General features: G+C 44.4%; 1 protein-coding gene across 2 annotated transcripts in view; it reads left to right on the top strand.

Annotated features, from left to right (window-relative positions):
* The window catches only part of LOC142650788 (stimulated by retinoic acid gene 6 protein-like), a 77,119-nt gene extending 73,484 nt beyond the window's left edge, over positions 1–3,635 (top strand). For both annotated transcript variants that reach the window (XM_075825640.1, XM_075825639.1), the window contains one exon: positions 144–3,635. In XM_075825640.1, coding sequence (XP_075681755.1) covers positions 144–370 — 227 coding nt within the window. In that variant the 3' untranslated portion in view covers positions 371–3,635. The remainder of the gene's footprint in view (positions 1–143) is intronic.
* The last annotated feature ends 15,785 nt before the right edge of the window (positions 3,636–19,420 follow it).

Raw genomic sequence — 19,420 nt, 5'->3', positions numbered from 1 at the left:
ATTCAAAGGATATCTAGGGCACAGGAACATTTGATGTGGTGGATACGAAGATTTCCGGAATGATGCAATCTTGTCAACAAAGTTGTATATTATAATATGGTAATACATTTTCTATAGAAATCTAAAATCAACTAATTTTGCAGGACCTCGTACATCAGTCAAAGCAAGAACAAGGTGGCTTTTATTTTACACTCTTTTGCATAATCCAAGACTTATAATACAAAGAAAACAAAAAGAAGTGGAAGACATGGATGAGAGAAATATTTTGATGCAGACCCGACTTGTGCAGGCCTCTGTTCTAGAGGCTGTAATCAGAAATATTCAGGAAAGCCCCCTGGATACTAACAGCGTGGATATATGGGAAAGATGATATTTATTTACATAGGTCTTGGACTGCACAGGATCACGTCATTAACAATAGGCGATGGGCACAGCTCACCTCCTCAACACACAGTGAACTCCGCACAACTCTGCATATGTCACAAAGAATGCCTAGAAAACTCACATAGAAATCAATAGGTCATTAGGTTTCTTGTGACCAAGTGGCAGCAGCTCAGGCAAAAGAGCTGCCCCGATAATCATACACAGAAAATAGAACAAAAATATGAAATCAGAAGTAAAAACAGATAAGAGAAAAATAATACGTTTCAGTATATAGTTTTAATTAATATAAAATATAGGTGATATATTCCCTTTAACTATACTAAAATATTTTATTTTTATAATAACTTACATATAAATACAAAAAATAGCGCAATTCCACCAGGTATGCAAAAATCGGAGACCATAGCCCTTTGCAGCAAAGCACCGACAGGTTGGTGAGGGTGCTCATCTGTTTCCATACCTTCACCGCCGCTCCATGTAACTGCCGATATGCTACTAAGGTCTCTCATTCAGTGGGGGTCCCAGCAATCAGATGCACCCTGGCCTAACATTTATCACCTATCCACTGGATAGGTGATTATTGTTATTGGCTAAAAAAAAACATTTGACCCTTAGACATTTACAGTATATATATCTAGATTCCAACTGCCAATGCCCCGTGCAGCTACAATGAAAATGTGCGTGGTTGTATTTGATAGCAGATCAGAATATATGTGTGGTTGCCATTATAAAGATTGGGGTGACACTGTCACCTTGGGAACTTGTGACATCGCAATGACGTCACAGGCCTCCAACAGTGGGCACATCAGAGCAAATGATTCTGAGAACCCACTGTCTATTTATACAAAAACCATGTGCATGTAGTGGCGGAACCACTGCTCTTGGACCTGTGGTTTAAGGGGTCTGGGCTTTCCCCAACTAATCAGTAACAGGACATTGTGTGTGGCTGCACAAACATCCTGCTGCTGGCCAGCTCAGGGCATTCTCTGCAGAGCCTAGCCTGGCATGGCAGCAGAGCCAGTAAGAGAAAGGAGTACAGTATACACACCTGTAGAACCTGAGGCCATCTTGAGCGAAGCACACAAGACAGTCACACTCTGTCTCAGTGGAAGTACAACCCACCAGTCCACTGAAAAATGACAGATGTGCTTCAGGGCTTGGATGACAAAGTTTTATCCGAGATGTATAACATCTGCGTAAGTTTGTCCTTAAAGCAGTAAACAATTTCAGTTTTCATAGCATTCAGTTACCGGCCATATAAACAATACTCCATATTGTATATATTTTAATACACTTTAACCCTTTCCCACAAATCAATTTAAGCAGTGTGTTCCCGCAAACCGATGTACAGTTGCATCCAGTGGATGGCAGGAGCTGTGCCCGCACCTTTTGCAGCATGTACTGGCTGTAGTATACAGCCAACATCCCACTGTAATGGCCAGGATTGCAGTTGACGGATGATGGCTGTTAAACCCTTAGATGCCGCAAACGCTAGGCGGTTAGACAGATAGCTTGTCAGTTTGTTACTGACCGGCAATAATGCTTTAGTATATTGAGTATACCAAAGCATTGTAGAAGCAAACAAACAATCGCATTGTGAAGTCCCTTAGTGGGACAAAAAAAATAAAAATTAAAGAAAGGTGCAGAGTAAAAAAAAATAACCCATTTTTTGCCAACAAATCATATTTAGCAAAAGTGTTAAAAAAAACCCAAATAGATATATGGTATCGCAGCAACTTTAACGCTGTTTTTAATAAAGTTAACATGTTATTTAAATGGCAAGGTGAACGACATTGGAAAAAAATGCAGAAAACATTGGTGGAATAATCAAAGTAATAAAAGTTCATCAATAATTTATATGGTTCCATTAACAAATAAGCCCACAAAAAACAAGCCCACATACGGCTCCATCGACAGACAAATAAAAAAGTTATATAAACATTTTTTTTCCCAAAAAGTTGAAAACATCAAAAAATACATATTTTCCATAATCGTACTGAACCAGAGAATAAGGCTGATAAATGTTTATGATCGAGGAGGGGGGGGGGGCATTCAAACGTTTGCTATGAAGCTCAGACTTTTCTAATTACTCCCCTGTGTGCATGTACACTTTTTTCACACTGTAAGCTTTGTATCTATTGTGACATCATCACAAAAAAATAAAACATGGTTTTTAAATTAAGGTGCAGTGAAATGCGACATCCTTAACAAAAAAAACAGATTATAAAAAGGTAAAACACAAGCTATTGTGACATCTTCAAAATAGAACACAGTCCAGGAATAAAGATAAACGCTATTGTGACATCAGAACGTAAAACTAATTATGAATAGACAGTTTATTGTAACATCATCAAAACAGAATAATTCTAATAAATAAAGACAAACTATTGTGGCACCACATTAAAAACAGTGTCTTAAGACCGCGATACACGTTAGATTAATGTTGGCCAAACTGACGATTTTGGCAGGGACAACTATCTCATGGGTATGGGGACGCCCTGACTCTCCCCAACAGATGATGCTGGTGGAAAAATGATCGGCATGCTGAATTTCAACACCCGATCCTTTTGTTCCCAGTAGAGATAATAATCCACTATGTAAAAACACATGCACGCTTGGCCAAACCGAGCGTTCGTGTGTATGGGGAGTTCTTCAGGAATAGCTGTTGGCTGACCGCTATTGAAAGTGTATTGCCACCTTAAGAATAAAGGCAAACACTGTTGTGACATATTATCAATAGAACTCTGCACCGAGGAATTAAGACACAGACACAGCGTGGGACTGAGCTTCCTTTATTCCACCAAAAGAAATGGTGAGAGAGCCCACTGTCCAGCTATACAGAACATGTGCTCATCCACTTTTAATTTCATCATTATCTATGTTGTTATCAAGCACACACAGGACATATGTGAAAGTGAGGTTTATGCGTGCCATTTCTGTAAGTATGGTTATGTGACTTCATCTTGCATGGAGTCTCCATTTTATATTTTAAAGAATCCATTTTGGATTTTGAAGAGGCACCTGTTTCTTTAAGTAACATTTATGCTGGAATTGTTTGAATAAATATATGTTTCTCTGTTCCTTATCGGAGTCTGTTATAAGAAAGTACATATTGACCTTGTACAGTAAGTTCCCAGAACATGCCATTCTTGCCTGTGATTGGATAACCTCAAGCCTATTCCCCTTTTAAAATATATTATTGTAATGAGATTTTGGTAATAAACCCATTGAAGGATATTTGAGTATACAAAGCAGTGTCTCTTACTTCTCTCCGATATATTGATATGACTTTTGGATTTGGATAAGTTTACTGGGTGTGTATTGGTTGACATGCCTATCAAAAATTTTAGTCTATATTCAGTATATATTTTGGCCATGGTTGCATCAACAACATATTATGAATAATGTCTATTAGTTTTTTTTTGTGAATTAACTTACTGTATAAAGAATAGACTCCAATGGCAAATCACTCGCTTCAAAGTCAGCTCCAAATGAGGTTGTCTTCTGTTGGACCTTTGGGTTCTGTTGTATTAGGGGGCGATAATGGTGTCAGAGCCTGGCCTTACCAATCCAAGCTTGCACAGATTTTTGTAACATTACAATAGAGCTAGGAATAAAGACAAACACTATTGTCACATCATTAGAATAGAAAATAAGTTAAAGAAAAGGATAAAATCTACTGTGATATTATCACAATGTAAAACTTCATATAAATGAAGACATAGTGTATTGTGACATCATTACTATAAAACACAGCCTAGAATAAAACCCAAAAATTGTTAAATCACCACAATAGAATACAGCCCAGGAATGAATAGAAAGCCATTTTTATATCTGACAATGCAACACAGGTTATAAAAGAAGGCACAGGCCATTGTGACATAATCATAATAGCACATAGTTTATAAATTAGAACACAGCATATTGTGAACATGACCTGTAAAGGATCTGCCAGACACAGGTTCTGTGTCGACGCCCGTGGGTAATCAGTCTGCACCTGCTCCTAAGTCTGAGAGAGTGACACGATCTTCTACCAGTCAGGCTGGGAGGCTGAGGAGTGGGAGAGCCTATCACAGCCTGGCCAGACGGAGCTAGCTCCCGCCCTCTGTCTATTTATACCTGCATTTCCTGCTCCTCCAGTGCCTGTGATTCTTTCCTGTTTCCTGGCTCTGCTGCTCCTGCTATGATTATAGACCTTGCTTCATTTTGACCCTGGCTTTACTGACTACGCTCCTGCTCTGTGATTTGTACCTTGTGCACTCCTGGTTTGACTCGGCTCGTTCACTACACTTGTTGCTCACTGTTTTGCCGTGGGCAACTGCCCCATTTCCCTTAGCTTCTGTGTACCCTTGTCTGTTTGTCTGTCATGCACTTATTGAGCGTAGGGACCGTCGCCCAGTTGTACGCCGTCGCCTAGGACGGGCCGTTGCAAGTAGGCAGGGACTGAGTGGCGGGTAGATTAGGGCTCACCTGTCTGTCTCCCTACCCCGTCATTACATGACCACAATAGAACACAGACTAACAAAGACAATCACTAGTTGGATTCCCATTGAAAAAACTAAAGTTGGATACAAAATGGCCGACTTCAAAATGGCCGCCATGGTCAACACCCAGCTTGAAAAGTTTCCCCCCTCCCATATACTAATGTGCCACAAACAGGAAGTTAATATCACCAACCATTCCCATTTTATTTAGGTGTATCCATATAAATGGCCCACCCTGTACAATAAAACACTATATCATAATAAAGCATAGTCTATAAATAAAGACACAGACGATTATTAAAGAAGAACACAGCCTAAGGTTAAACAAAAAAAATATTGTGACAACACCACAATACAATATAGCCAAATACAAACACTATTTGACCTTATAACAATAGAACACACCTTATAAATGAAGACACACACTATTGTGACATTGTCACAATAGTATACGGACTAGATACAAATAAACAAAATAGACGAGGAGACAGCACTTCCAACATATGTCAGCTTTTTAATCACCCGTGCGACGTTTCAGTCCAACAGGACCTTTCTCAAGCAAGCTGACATATGTTGGAAGTGCTGTCTCCTCATCTATTTTGTCTATCTGATATCGGGGACCGCGGATCTGGTCCTATTGAGGCGTGCACCCACTTGTGGTCCAGTGCTGTGGTAATTTTCTGCTTTAGATACAAATAAAGACAAACACTATTTTGACATTATCACAATATAATACTGCTTATGAATGAAGACAGTCTATTGTGACAGCATTGAAACAGAATAAAATGAAGATTTTAAAAAAAAGGACACAGACTGTTGTGACATCACAATAGAACACAAACAAGGATTAAAGACAACACTTGTGACATTATTACAATAGTGCACGGTCTAGAACAGGGGTTTCAAGCACGCGGCCCGCGGGCCGCATGCGGCCCCTGGGGCTGTCATCTGCGGCCCGCGGGACACAGAGCCGCTAGTATCGGCTCTGCTCCGAGACTCTGGAATTCCCTGACATCGCTGTACACATATGAACAGCGATGTCTGGGGCTTCCCCAGAGCCAGAGTCCCGGGCAGAGAGCTAGTACAGCCTCTGCTCCGGGACTCTGTGGAATTCCCTGACATCGCTGCCCATATATGGACAGTGTGTCAGGGTATTCCCCAGAGCGGAGTCCCGGGCAGAGCGCTAGTACAGGCTCTGCTCCGGGACTCTGTGGAATTCCCTGACATCGCTGCCCATATATGGACAGTGTGTCAGGGTCTTCCCCAGAGCGGAGTACCGGGCAGAGCGCTAGTATCGGCTCTGCTCCGCGACTCTGTGGAATTCCCTGACATCGCTGCCCATATATGGACAGTGTGTCAGGGTCTTCCCCAGAGAGGAGTCCCGGGCAGAGCGCTAGTATCGGCTCTGCTCTGGGGAAGCGTCTGACATCGCTGTCCATACATCAACAATGATGTCAGGGGCTTCCCCAGAGCAGGAGTCCCAGTGATGTCAGGAGCACAGCTGGAGTCCCAGGAAGAGCCTACTAGCGCTCTGCCCGGGACTCCAGCTCTGGGGTTGCCCCTGACATCTCTGTCCATATATGGACAGTGATGTCAGAAGCAGAGCTGGAGTCCCAGGCTGCACTCACAACTCTACTATTATATTATGTAATTTACTCCAGTCACATCCAGAGCTGCACTCACAACTCTACTGTAACATCATGTACTATACTCCAGAGACATCCACAGCTACACTCACAACTCTACTGCAAGATCAGTAGATGCAGATGCAAACATCTTGTCTTATACTCCAAACAAATCCAGAGCTCCAGTCACAACTCTACTATTATATAATGTGCTATACTCCAGTCACATCCAGAGCTGCAGTCACAACTCTACTGTAACATCATGTCCTATACTCCAGTCACATCCAGTGCTGCAGTCACAACTGTACTGTAACATCAGGTCCCATACTCCAAACAAATCCAGAGCTGCAGTCACAAATCTACTGTAGTTCGAGTGCTAGAAGCGGCTCTGCTCCGGGACTCCAGCTCTGGGCAAGACCCTGACATCACTGTGGTAGCATCTGCGGAGGGCACTGTGGCCTTATCTAGGGGTGTGTTGCATTATCTACAGAGGGAACTGTGGCAGCATCCACCGAGGGCACAGCGGCAGCATCCACCGAGGGCACAGCGGCAGCATCCACCGAGGGCACTGCGGCAGCATCCACCGAGGGCACTGCGGCAGCATCCACCGAGGGCACTGCGGCAGCATCCACCGAGGGCACTGCGGCACTATCTAAAAAGGGGCTGCCCAATCTTGACGGGTGTCTGCCAAACGCTGCTAACTGAGCCGCCGGACTGCATTTATCGACACTTAAACTGGAAAGCTGGATTGTTGAAATAAGCGCGTGGAGAAATATCTAAAATTTTAAACCTAGCGGTATTATTATAGTATTGTAGTAGTGTAGTATTATTATTATAGTAATAGTATTATTGTAGTTCAAATAACTGATTAATAATAATTTTGAATTGTATCAAATTTGAAAGTAATGCGGCCCGTCAACTTCCCATTTTTTCTATATGCGGCCCACATACCCGGCCAAGTTTGAGACCCCTGGTCTAGAAACAGACAAATCACTATTATGTCATCATCACAATATAACAGTTTATAAATAAAGAGATGTATGCTATTGTGATATTATCACTCTAAGGCCTCATTTACACGAGCGTATTATACGCGCGTGCGACGCGCGTGCTTTTCACGCGTGTCGTACGCACCTATAATAGTCTATGGGGCTGTTTAGACGATGCGTGAATTTTGCGCTGCGTGAGTGCGTTGCGTAAAACTCACGACATGTTCTATATTCTTGCGTTTTTCACGCAACACGCACCCATTGACTTCAATGGGTGCGTGAAAACAACGCATGCCACACTGACGGTCCTGCGTTGCATGCGCGAAAATCACGCAAGAGCTGTCAAAAGGATGAATGTAAACAGAAAAGCACCACGTGCTTTTCTGGTTACAAACATCCAAACGGAGTGTCAAATTAGAGATGAGCGCACCGAACTTCACCGGGTTCGGCCGAACTCGTTTTAACCGAACCCGGCAAAAAATGTTCGGGTACGCGACGTCAGGAGACAGTCACTGCCCACTGTGCTGAAAGACTTAAACTGTTTCAGCACCATGGACAGTGACTTTCGATCACAATATACATATACGTGTAAAAAAAAAACGAAGTTCTGACTTACCGATAAGTCCCTGCTCCTTCCTCCAGTCCGACCTCCCGGGATGACGATTCAGGCCAAGTGACAGCTGCAGCCAATCACAGGCCAAGCACAGGCTGCAGCCAATCACAGGCTGCAGCGGTCTCATGGCCTGCCGCGTCATCCTGGGAGGTGGGGCCGGATGACAAGAGAGGGATGCGTCACCAAGGCAACGGACGGGAGACCGGACTGGAGGAAGCAGGCAGTTCATGGTAAGTGTGAACGTCTTTTTTTATTCACAGGTTGGTGTATATTGTGATCGGAACTCACTGTCGAGGGTGCTGAAAGAGTTACTGCCGATCAGTTAGCTCTTTCAGCACCTTGGACAGTGACGGGCGTCGACTACCTCATCTCTATGATGGCGGCTGCGCGAAAATCACGCAGCCGCGCATCATACACGGATGACACACGGAGCTGTCAATTGCCTTTTGCGCACGCAAAACGCAGCGTTTTTTTGCGTGCGCAAAACGCACACGCTCGTGTAAATGAGGCCTAAAACACAGCCTTGGATTAAACACTGGACTAAATATTGTGACAGCATTAGGCTGGGTTCACACGACCATGTTACGTCCGTAATGGACGGAACGTATTTCGGCCGGATGTCCCGGACCGAACACAGTGCAGGGAGCCGGGCTCCTAGCATCATAGTTATGTACGATGCTAGGAGTCCCTGACTCGCTGCAGGACAACTGTCCCGCACTGAAAACATGATTACAGTACGGGATAGTTGTCCTGCAGCGAGGCAGGGACTCCTAGCATCGTACATAACTATGATGTTAGGAGCCCGGCTCCCTGCACGGTGTTCGGTCCGGGACTTCCGGCTGAAATACGTTCCTTCCATTACGGATGTAACATGGTCGTGTGAACCCAGGCTTAGGCCTCGTTCACGCATATCCGTCAGGGCTCTTTTCTGACGTTCCAACTGAGCTTTCCGTCAGAATGGAGTCCCGACTGAAGCAAACGGAAATGGTGACGCATCCGGTGCCAATGGTTTCCGTTTGTCTCAGTTGTGCAAGGGTTCCGCCGTTTTGAATAGCATAGTCGACTACGCTACTGAGACAAACGGTAAGCATTGGCACCGGATCAGTCACCATTGAAAAACAGGTCCTTCACCGGAGCGATGGAAGAGTCACCAGACATCGCCTCCAGCCGTGCCAGGACGTTTATCAAAATCTGCAGTGGCTGGAGGCCATTTGCATGGCCGTGATTTTTGGGTCGGCCGGCCGCGGAGTGTCACCTGCATGTGCATGGGGCCTTAAAGTTACGTGGTATAAAATGCGAAGTTACTACAATGCTCCCAATCATTATTATACAACAGACTTTAAACAGAATTTTTTTTCCTCCCTCTCTCAAGATATTATTTTACTGTTCAATAGACTCTTGTCCTCACTAGACATAGACCTGATACAGGGGGGGGCCTCATACCTGCCAAAATTAAACTTTTAATACCATAGATTGTAAGCTCATGCAAGCGGGGTCCTCACTCCTCTGGTTTGAAGTGTAAAATAACTTTGTCACTATGTAATGTCTGATATTGTTTGTTTCATGTTCCCTCTAAATTGTAAAGTGCTGCGTAATATGTTGGCGCTATATAAAATAAAGATTATTATTATTATAGTGACCATACTCCATATCAATATTTCTAATTGCCAGTCTTTCCACTTTGGCCATAAATGGCCTTGCTCTACTCCTCTATTTCCTGGCAACTGCCAGTCTCACAAAAAAATAAAATAATTTACATATTAAAGTTTTTTAAAGAAGAGGGTGCATGAATTCGGCTTTGGTTCCCTAATAACCAAATAGAGGGAGCATTTCGGACCGTTATCTTCAGGTCACTCTCCACTTGGAGTGAGACCTGATTCCAGAATTGATAAACAGTTGGATATCTGTAGTACGTATGTAGAATCACTCCTTACAGGCTCCCACACATATGTAGGACAGTCTCTATACTCTTTTTTTTATAAGAACGGCTTAGCTTCTTTGGGGTAAGACGCACCCAATTCAATATGAAATACTGTGTGCTCTATTGCACAATAAATTATTAAAACGATTATTAATCCAATACCATTCTAAATTATTTAATGTGCCAAATTCCCTTTCCCATTTTTCTCTAACAGTGCAACAGTCCATCACAATTCGTATTTCTCCATATTTTTTATATTCCAGATGACAGACCTTTTTGACTAGTTATTTGTAATAACTCCTGCGTTGTGACAGTTCTCTACCTGAATAAAAACGTTATCATCCATAGCTACCGCTGCATATTGTAGTTGAACATATTTATAAAACATTATATTCACTAGATAATGATTCAAACGGTCTCAGCTTTACAATCGTGAAAAAATGTAGTTATCAATCTTAACCCAATCTGTGAATTTATTTATCGCTATTAAATTAGAATAAAAATAAATAAATAAAAAATAAAAAAAGAGGGGTGAACTGTAGTGCAGCTTTAATAATATATATATATATATATATATATATATATATATATATATATGAGACATATCCTTCCCCAAAGCTTAGACATCAGGTCCAATGTAGGACAATCCTCATACAATGCTGTTCTCAGCTGACTGGACTCTAAGGGTATGTTCACACGCGAACGCAAAATACGTCTGAAAATACGGAGCCGTTTTCAGGCGAAAACAGCTCCTGAATTTCAGACGTTTTTTGCAAGTACTCGTGTTTTTCGCTGCGTCTTTTACGGACGTAATTGGAGCTGTTTTTCATTGGAATCAATGAAAAACTGCTCCAAAAACGTCCCAAGAAGTGTCCTGCACTTCTTCGACGCGCCGTCTTTTGACAGCGACGCGTAAAATTACACCTCGTCTGAACAGAACATCGTAAAACCCATTGCAAGCAATGGGCAGATGTTTGCAGACGTAGTGGAGCCTTCTTTTCAGGCGTAATTCGAGGCGTAAACGCCTGAATTACGTCTGAAAATAGGTTGTGTGCACATACCCCAAAACCTCAAAAATATCTTGGAGTATCCACACTTTTTTTAAACTAACTTCTCCGTAAATGCATACTGTCTCCACTTGACTACGGTATTGCTTCCGTCAAAACTACGGAACCCTTGCACAATGGAGACAAACGGAAACCTATGGTTTCCGTTCTGACAGAAAGCTCTGTTGCAAAACCTGAACGGAGCCCTGATGCAGATATGAACGAAGCCTACTGTAACGTCTATGGCCGCGGACCTTGTTCTGACTTACCCTCTGATGGCCGCGGCCATGGACGAGTGAGTTCTCGGCGGCATCTCTCTCTTGAGAGACGCCGGCACTCACTTCCTGGTTCAGAAACTTAAAAGAGCCAGTGCACGCACAGTTGCAGAGTATCTGCAATTAGCCCAGAATGCTGCTGGACTATAAAAGGGGCTCTGCCCTCTTGATCATTGCCTGAGCGTTGTTGTGTTACCTAAAGTTTGTCTTTGCATATGGTCTCCTAGTGTTTTCCAGTTCCCATTGTTACCCATTCCTGCTGCCTGTACCCTGTATCCCGTGCCGTCAAGAGTTGGAGTCATGTTGTATCCTCTGCTGCACCTACACCGCGTTCCAAATTATTATGCAAATGTAATTTTTCGCCGATTGTCATTTGCATCAACTATTTAGGAAAATCAGTATAATCTTCAAGCCATCAACCGTTGGTGTATAATGCAAATTATATTGAACAAATCTCTTAATGATAAGATTTTTTTTTTAGCAGTAAAAAACTCAAAATGCACGCTTTCAAATTATTATGCACAACAGAGATCAAAACATTTTAAAGTTTGTAAAGAGAACTAAAATGGTAATTTGTTGAATTTGCAGCATCAGCAGGTCATATTTACAGAAATGAAAAGCTCTTTCAATAAAAAAAAAAACGTAACAGGCCAAGTTACATGTTAACATAGGACCCCTTCTTTGATATCACCTTCACAATTCTTGCATCCATTGAATTTGTGAGTATTTGGACAGTTTCTGCTTGAATATCTTTGCAGGATTTCAGAATAGCCTCCCACAGCTTCTGTTTTGATGTGAAGTGCCTCCCACCCTCAGATATTTTGCTTGAGGATGCTCCAAAGGTTCTCAATAGGGTTGAGGTCAGGGGAACATCGGGACCACACCATGAGTTTCTCTACTTTTATGCCCATAGCAGCCAATGACACAGAGGTATTCTTTGCAGCATGAGAAGGTGCATTGCCATGCATGAAGATAATTTTGCTACGGAAGGCACGGTTCTTCTTTTTCTACCACGGAAGAAAGTGGTCAGTCATAATCTCTACGTAATTTGCAGAGGTCATTTTCACACAGTCAGGGACCCTAAAAGGGGCCTACCAGCTCTCTCCCCATGATTCCAGCCCAAAACAGGACTCCGCCACCTCCTTGCAGACGTCTCAGCCTTGTTGGGACATGGTGGCCATTCACCAACCATCCACTACTCCATCCATCTGGACCATCCAGGGTTGCACGGCACTCATCAGTAAACAACACGCTTTGAAAATTAGTCTTCATGTATTTCTGAGCCCACTACAACCGTTTCTGCTTGTGAGCATTGTTTAAGGGTGGCTGAATAATAGCTTTATGCACACTTGCAAACCTCTGGAGGATTCTACACCTTGAGGTTCGCGGGACTCCAGAGGCACCAGCGGCTTCAAATACCTGTTTGCTGCTTTGCAATGGCATTTTAGCAGCTGTTCTCCTAATCCTATTAATTTGTCTGGCAGAAACCTTCCTCATTATGCCTTTATCTGAACTAACCCGTCTGTGCTCTGAATCAGCCACAAATCTTTTCACAGTACGATGATCAGGCTTACGTTTTCTTGAAATATCCAATGTTTTCATACCTTGTCCAAGGTATTGCACTATTTCACCCTTTTCGGCAGCAGAGACACCCTTTGGCTGGATTCACACAAGGTCATTACGTCCGTAATTGACGGACGTATTTCGGCCGCAAGTCCCGGACCGAACACAGTGCAGGGAGCCGGGCTCCTAGCATCATACTTATGTACGACACTAAGAGTCCCTGCCTCGCTGCTGGACAACTGTCCCGTACTGAAAACATGATTACAGTACGGGACAGTTGTCCGGCAGCGAGGCAGGGACTCCTAGCGTCGTACATAAGTATGATGCTAGGAGCCCAGCTTCCTGCACTGTGTTCGGTCCGGGACTTGCGGCCGAAACACGTCCGTCAATTACGGTTCCAAAGAGCCCTAAGACACAATACCATCCATGAGTTTAATTGAAAAACTAATAATTAACCCCTTAATGACCAGCCTATTTTAGACCTTAATGACCAGGCTATTTTTTAACGTTTTTCCATCGTCGCATTCTATAGCTATAACTTATGCGTCGACATAGCTGTATAAGGTCTTGCTTTTTGCGGGACAAGTTGTATTTTTTTATAGCACCATTTTGAGGAACATATTATTTATTGATTAACTTTTATTAACTTTTTTGGGGGGGGGGATAGAATTTTTTTTTAAATTCCACCTCTCTTTTTTGCTTCCTAAATCTACGCCGTTTACCGTGTGGTATAAATAACACAATAAGTTTATTCAGCGGGTTGTTACGATTGCAACGATACCAAATTTGTATAGATTTTGTATGTTTTACTACTTTTCAAAATTATTTGTTTTTGGGTCTCCATATTTGAAGAGCTGTAACGTTTTTATTTTTTCGCCGATGCAATTGTATGAGGGCTTTTTTTTGCGGGAAGACTTGTAGTTTTTATTGGTACCATTTTGGAGTAGATGCAACTTTTTGATCACTTTTTAATCACATTTTTTTAAAGTCAGGATTCACAGAAAACAGCAATTTTTCCGTAGTTTTTCCTTCAATTTTTTACGGCGTACACCGTGCGGGTTAAGTAATGTAATTTAGGACGAGGGACGACTAGGCCCGAGGAAGCATAAGGTGGGCCAGGGCGTCCCTGATAATGGTGGTTTGATGAAGCAAGGTTTATAAAATGGAGCTGGCCGCATGGCCAGTGGCACCAGCATGGCTGGGGGGGGCGGGGGAGGTGAACTCTTTGTTCACTGTGAGATAAGTGTAAGAAAGGGTAGTGATAGTGGGAAGAGCTAGAGGAGCGCATAGGTAATGAGGATAGGGGAGGGGGAGCAGGATAAGGGTTTATAAGACCAGAGAACAGAGGGAGGCAAGGCATTACTTACCACGAGAAGAAAAGACCCACCCTACCCTCCCTTGTTAGAAATAATGGAATGTTATGTTATGTTAGGCTATGTTATGCTATGCTATGTTATGCTATGTGATGTAAAGCCGGGGCTGATCGTGGCACTGCACTCCTGCTAAGAGCGGTTTCGGTGGTGGACCACAGCGAAGTTACCACTAGCTATACGGCGGGGTGAACTCGCTCGTGGGGGGACACTAGTTATACGGCAGGTCCCCAGGATGTTTTGGGCCTGGGCAGTCACGAAAGCCCGACGACGGGGCACGGCTGTCCTGGTTTACAAGATGCGAGCTGGGGGCACGCGGGCCCCAGCTCAGGGAGTGCCGTGTCGCGATTGAAGTCAGGCTCCTCTTGCGCTGTATTGCCTATGGTTACTGTTTTTTAATAAATCGTGGCGCATGCCACAATTTACTTGCCAATTTAAGACTAATGTGTTTTTAATGTTTAAAGTGGTTACTAAGGGTATAGCACGTGCACACCTTATAGCTTTATAGTCAGGGGTCGTTACGGACGCGGCGATACCAAATATGTCTAACTTTTTAACTTTATTTTGGTTTTTTTAATAGTAAAGAATTTTGTAAGGGGAAAAAGTGGGTTTTTCATTTTTTTTCACATTTTTTCTTAATTAACTTTATTAAACTTTTTTTTTTACTTTTTTACGAGTCCCATTAGGGGACTTCACTATGTGATCCTCCGATCGCTATTATAATACACTGCAATACTTTTGTATTGCAGTGTATTACTGCCTGTCCGTTTAAAACGGACAGGCATCTGCTAGGTCATGCCTGCGGCATGATCTAGCAGGCATTCATTACAGAAAGACCTGGGGGCCTTTATTAGGCCCCAGACTGCCATGGGAGACACAGACACTCGGCGATCTTATCGCTGGCTGTCGGTGGGATGAGAGGGAGCTCTCTCCAAAACCACTCAGATGCAGTGCTCGCTATTTAGCACCGCATCTGAGGGGTTAAACGGGTGAGATCGATACGAATATCGATCTCACCCGGCAGAGCAGGGACGCTCCCAGACCTCAGCTGCCTCTAGCAGCTGAGAGCAGGGAGATTTGACAGCTCCCTGCTCTGTTTACTTATTCCGATGCCGAGACGTAAAAAGTCTATGGCATCGGAATAAAGCCCGTTAGTGACCGACGTAAAAAGACTATGGGCCGGTCACTAACGGGTTAAATGTTTATGACACTAAAATCCAATGTGCATAATAATTTGGAACACGGTGTATGACGCTGATTGGTCACCAATTGGTCAGCGTCATACACTTCTCTTTGCAATGCCCAGTTGGTAAAAAGTAAAAAACACACAGAGGGTCGAATTTTAAATCAGCTCCTGCACCCAGCTGCAGAATCTAGTCTCCGGTCCGGGCATCCCGGGTTTTCGTGACCTGAGACGACACGATATCCCGGTGACAGCTTTACTCTGCTGCAGGAGAACCATATCGACCGCCAAAGTCAGCGCAACAGGTGGGCGCAAAACCGCTCTGGGGGGCGGCGGAGCCGCCACCCGCCATCTTGAGCGCTAGGCCGCGAGACCTCGGGCCTTCTTCCCCGACATGCTAGAGGGGAGGTGAAGCAGAAGTCCGCCGGAGATAGAGCGGTGAGTGGTGGGGATCCCTTGCAGCACGGCTCCCGAGTATAATAGGAGGATCTGCAGTGCTTACCCGCAGACGTCAGCTCACAGACTTCCACAGGACTGACCCGGCTGGATATTGCCTGCAGACAGTGAGAGACACCTCACTGGTAACGGACACTGAATCATTGCCTGGATACAGATAAGTACTCTGCACTGCTACCCGGTTTGCCTCATTGCATGACCTCATATGGATGTGGTTTGCGCTAATAGAAGTTACCTTTTCTGTATAGTTTAAGGCAGTAGAGGCTCCGGCAAAAAAAAATGTAAACAAAAAAAAAAAGTTCCCTGCGTGTGAGCTGGAAATCCTTAGTTACAATTTACCGCGTACTGCAGACACAGCAGTGTCAGATGCCATCTTGTGGCCGATTTGTGAATTGCATCACATCCATGTAACCTGGAACCTCTAGACATTAGAGTGCCCTATACTTTTATGTGCCGACTGACATCCCTTCACTGTTTATATTGAGAATACTATTATATGTACAGGATACAGTGCTACCTCTGGTAAGAACCGCCGTTTGGATCGTTACGCTCCCTTTTGCAACCCAGATGTTCGGAAATCCGCCCTCCTCCGTTATATTCCCTAACTGGATGCTCACAAATAGAGGACGCCTATTTCTCAAATGAGGCGATAGGGATGTGTATATGGGGACTGTGCTCTCTTGATGTAACCTATTTTGTATTTCTAACTTCGCATCTCCCTTGCATTTGAAACAGTCCTTGCTATGGACAAATTTCTTACTACAACATAGTCTGGTAGACAGCTGCGAGCTGATCAACGATCGGGAACGGAAATCACCACGCCACTAAAAATGACCAAAAGTTGCAGGCCAAACTTGACAAGGCCACTTCCAAAACATCTAATACTAAGAGTAAGATTCCACCTGAGGAAGTATCCAACACGGCAAATCTTTTTTTCAGGAGATTACGTCACTCCTCTAAATTTATCTCCTAGTCACTGGCGTAGCTATAGGGGTCGCAGCGGTCGCAATTGCGACCGGGCCCCGAAGCCAGGGGGGCCCACGGCCCCCCGCACCACATCAATAAAAAGTTACTATAGTAACTCGGGCCGCGGGCCCCTGTTACTATAGTAACATACTTGACTTACCTTCCTGGTTCCGGATGGCAGCAGAGGTCCTGACGTCAAGCGCTGTGTGCAGCGCATGACGTCACAGCGCTATGCACCGCGCACAGCATCGAGACGACAGAACTCACGCCACGGCCGAAGAGGAAGGTAAGCTTAGTCCTGACTGGCGGGGACCGACTCCCGGGACCCGCCAATCAGCTGTTTTGAAGGGGCCACAGCACTCGTACGAGAGCTGCTCCCCTTCATTCCTGTCACGTCATTCCGGTGACACTGTGAATCGGTGTCGGCGATTCACAGTGTGAGCAAGTATTGAAATGAAGGGGAAGCAGCTCTCGTACGAGTGCTGCGGCCCCTTCAAAACAGCTGATTTGCGGGTCCCGGGCGACACATCAGCTATTGATGGCCTATCCTGTGGATAGGCCATCAATGTTCAGGGACTGCACAACCCCTAAGCCTACGATGTATCAGGCTTAGGGGGCCCATGAGACAGGATCACAGATTGTGTGATCCTGTCTGCTGGGCCCTGTATCTAAGCCAATCACATGGTAGGCTTAGATACATGGCCCATGTGTGATCCTGTCTGCTGGGCCCTGTATCTAAGCCAATCACATGGTAGGCTTAGATACATGGCCCATGCGTTATCCTGTCTGCTGGGCCCCGTATCTAATCCAACCACACTGTAGGCTTAGATACATGGTCCATGCGTGATCCTGTCTGCTGGGCCCTGTATCTAAGCCAATCACATGGTAGGCTTAGATACAGGGCCCATGTGTGATCCTGTTTGCTGGGCCCTGTATCTAAGCCTACCACACTATAGGTTTAGATACAGGGCCCCAGCACACAGTAATCTTATACTGTATAAGATTACTGTCTGCTTGACCCTCTATCTAAGCCTACGTTGTGGTAGGCTTAGATACAGGGTCCCACAGAGAGTATCACACATGGGCCCTGTATCTAAGCATAACGCATGTGTTACTAATCATTTTTTGTGTGCTTTCTTACAGGTTCGGTCGTTGGACTACGTCGGATTCCAGGAATACTTCGATGATGGCTTTTTTTTATTATCAATAAAATGGTTAATGAGGGCTGTGTGTTTTTTTTTTTTATTTCAATAAAATATTTTTTCTATGTCTTTGTGGTTTTTTTTTAACTATATTACTACCACCTTAGTAATGGCCGCCGGCTGATTGACGACGTCCATTGCTAAGGCGGGGCTTAGTGTTAGCCGATGCAGAGGCTAACACTAACCCCCATTAGAAACTGGGGAGGAAACCTCCAGCTCACCTTACACACTCCAGTGTGTTGTAGATAGCACTCGGATCCTCGTGTCGGCACACGGCAGGCTAGCAAGAAGGGAAGAAATAGGATCCAGCGCTGGGTAGAATTAAAATGGATTTTCTGTTCCAAGTTTAATGGATTGGATTAAAAGGAAGTCCAGTTGTATATGGTCCTGGGTGTGTGAGAAGTGGAGGTAAGTGTCCTCGGGGCCTACGCGTTTCGGACGACTGCCGCGTCCTTAAACTTGTACAGCCAAGTTTAAGGACGCGGCAGTCGTCCGAAACGCGTAGGCCCCGAGGACACTTACCTCCACTTCTCACACACCCAGGACCATATACAACTGGACTTCCTTTTAATCCAATCCATTAAACTTGGAACAGAAAATCCATTTTAATTCTACCCAGCGCTGGATCCTATTTCTTCCCTTCTTACTAACCCCCATTATTACCCCGGTACCAATCACCCCCAGGGGTGCTGGGAAGAGCCGGGTACGATCCAGTACCTGACCATCTGTAGTGATGGTCGGCAACTGGGGTGGCCGCAGGCTGGTATTATCAGGAGGGGAAAGGCCAAAAACAGTGGCCCTTCCCACCCTGGTGATGCTAGGCTGCTGCTGCTTTATTGTATCTGGCTGGTTATGAAAAATGGGGGGGACCCCACGTCATTTAAAAAAAAATTAAATAAAAAATAATTGGAAAGAACGATGTGGGGTCCACCCCCAATTTTCATAACCAGCCAGATGCAACACAGCAGCAGCGGGCAGCATTACCAGGGTGGGAAGGGCCACTGTTTTTGGCCTTCCCCAGCCTAATATTACCAGCCTGTGCCCACCCCGGTGCCTGCCCGTCACTACAGATGGAAGAGTACTGTTTCGTACCCTGCTCTTCCCAGTACCCCTGGTGGCGGTGGGTACCGGGGTAATAATGTGGATTAGTGTAGCCTCTGCACCGGCTAACATTAAGCCTCGCCTTAGTAATGGAGGTTGTCAATCAGCCAGCGGCCATTACTAAGGCGGTGATAATAAAGTTTAAAAAGATACAAGCACATAGAAAAAAATATTTTATTGAAATAAAAAAACAACCCTCATTATCCATTTTATTGAGAATAAAAAAAACGCCGTCATTGAAG

The sequence above is a fragment of the Rhinoderma darwinii genome, chromosome 1, assembly GCF_050947455.1.
Source record: "Rhinoderma darwinii isolate aRhiDar2 chromosome 1, aRhiDar2.hap1, whole genome shotgun sequence".
Lineage (NCBI taxonomy): Eukaryota > Metazoa > Chordata > Amphibia > Anura > Rhinodermatidae > Rhinoderma > Rhinoderma darwinii.
The sequence above is the reverse complement of the archived record's forward strand: the minus strand, read 5'-3'. Positions and strand labels throughout refer to the sequence as shown.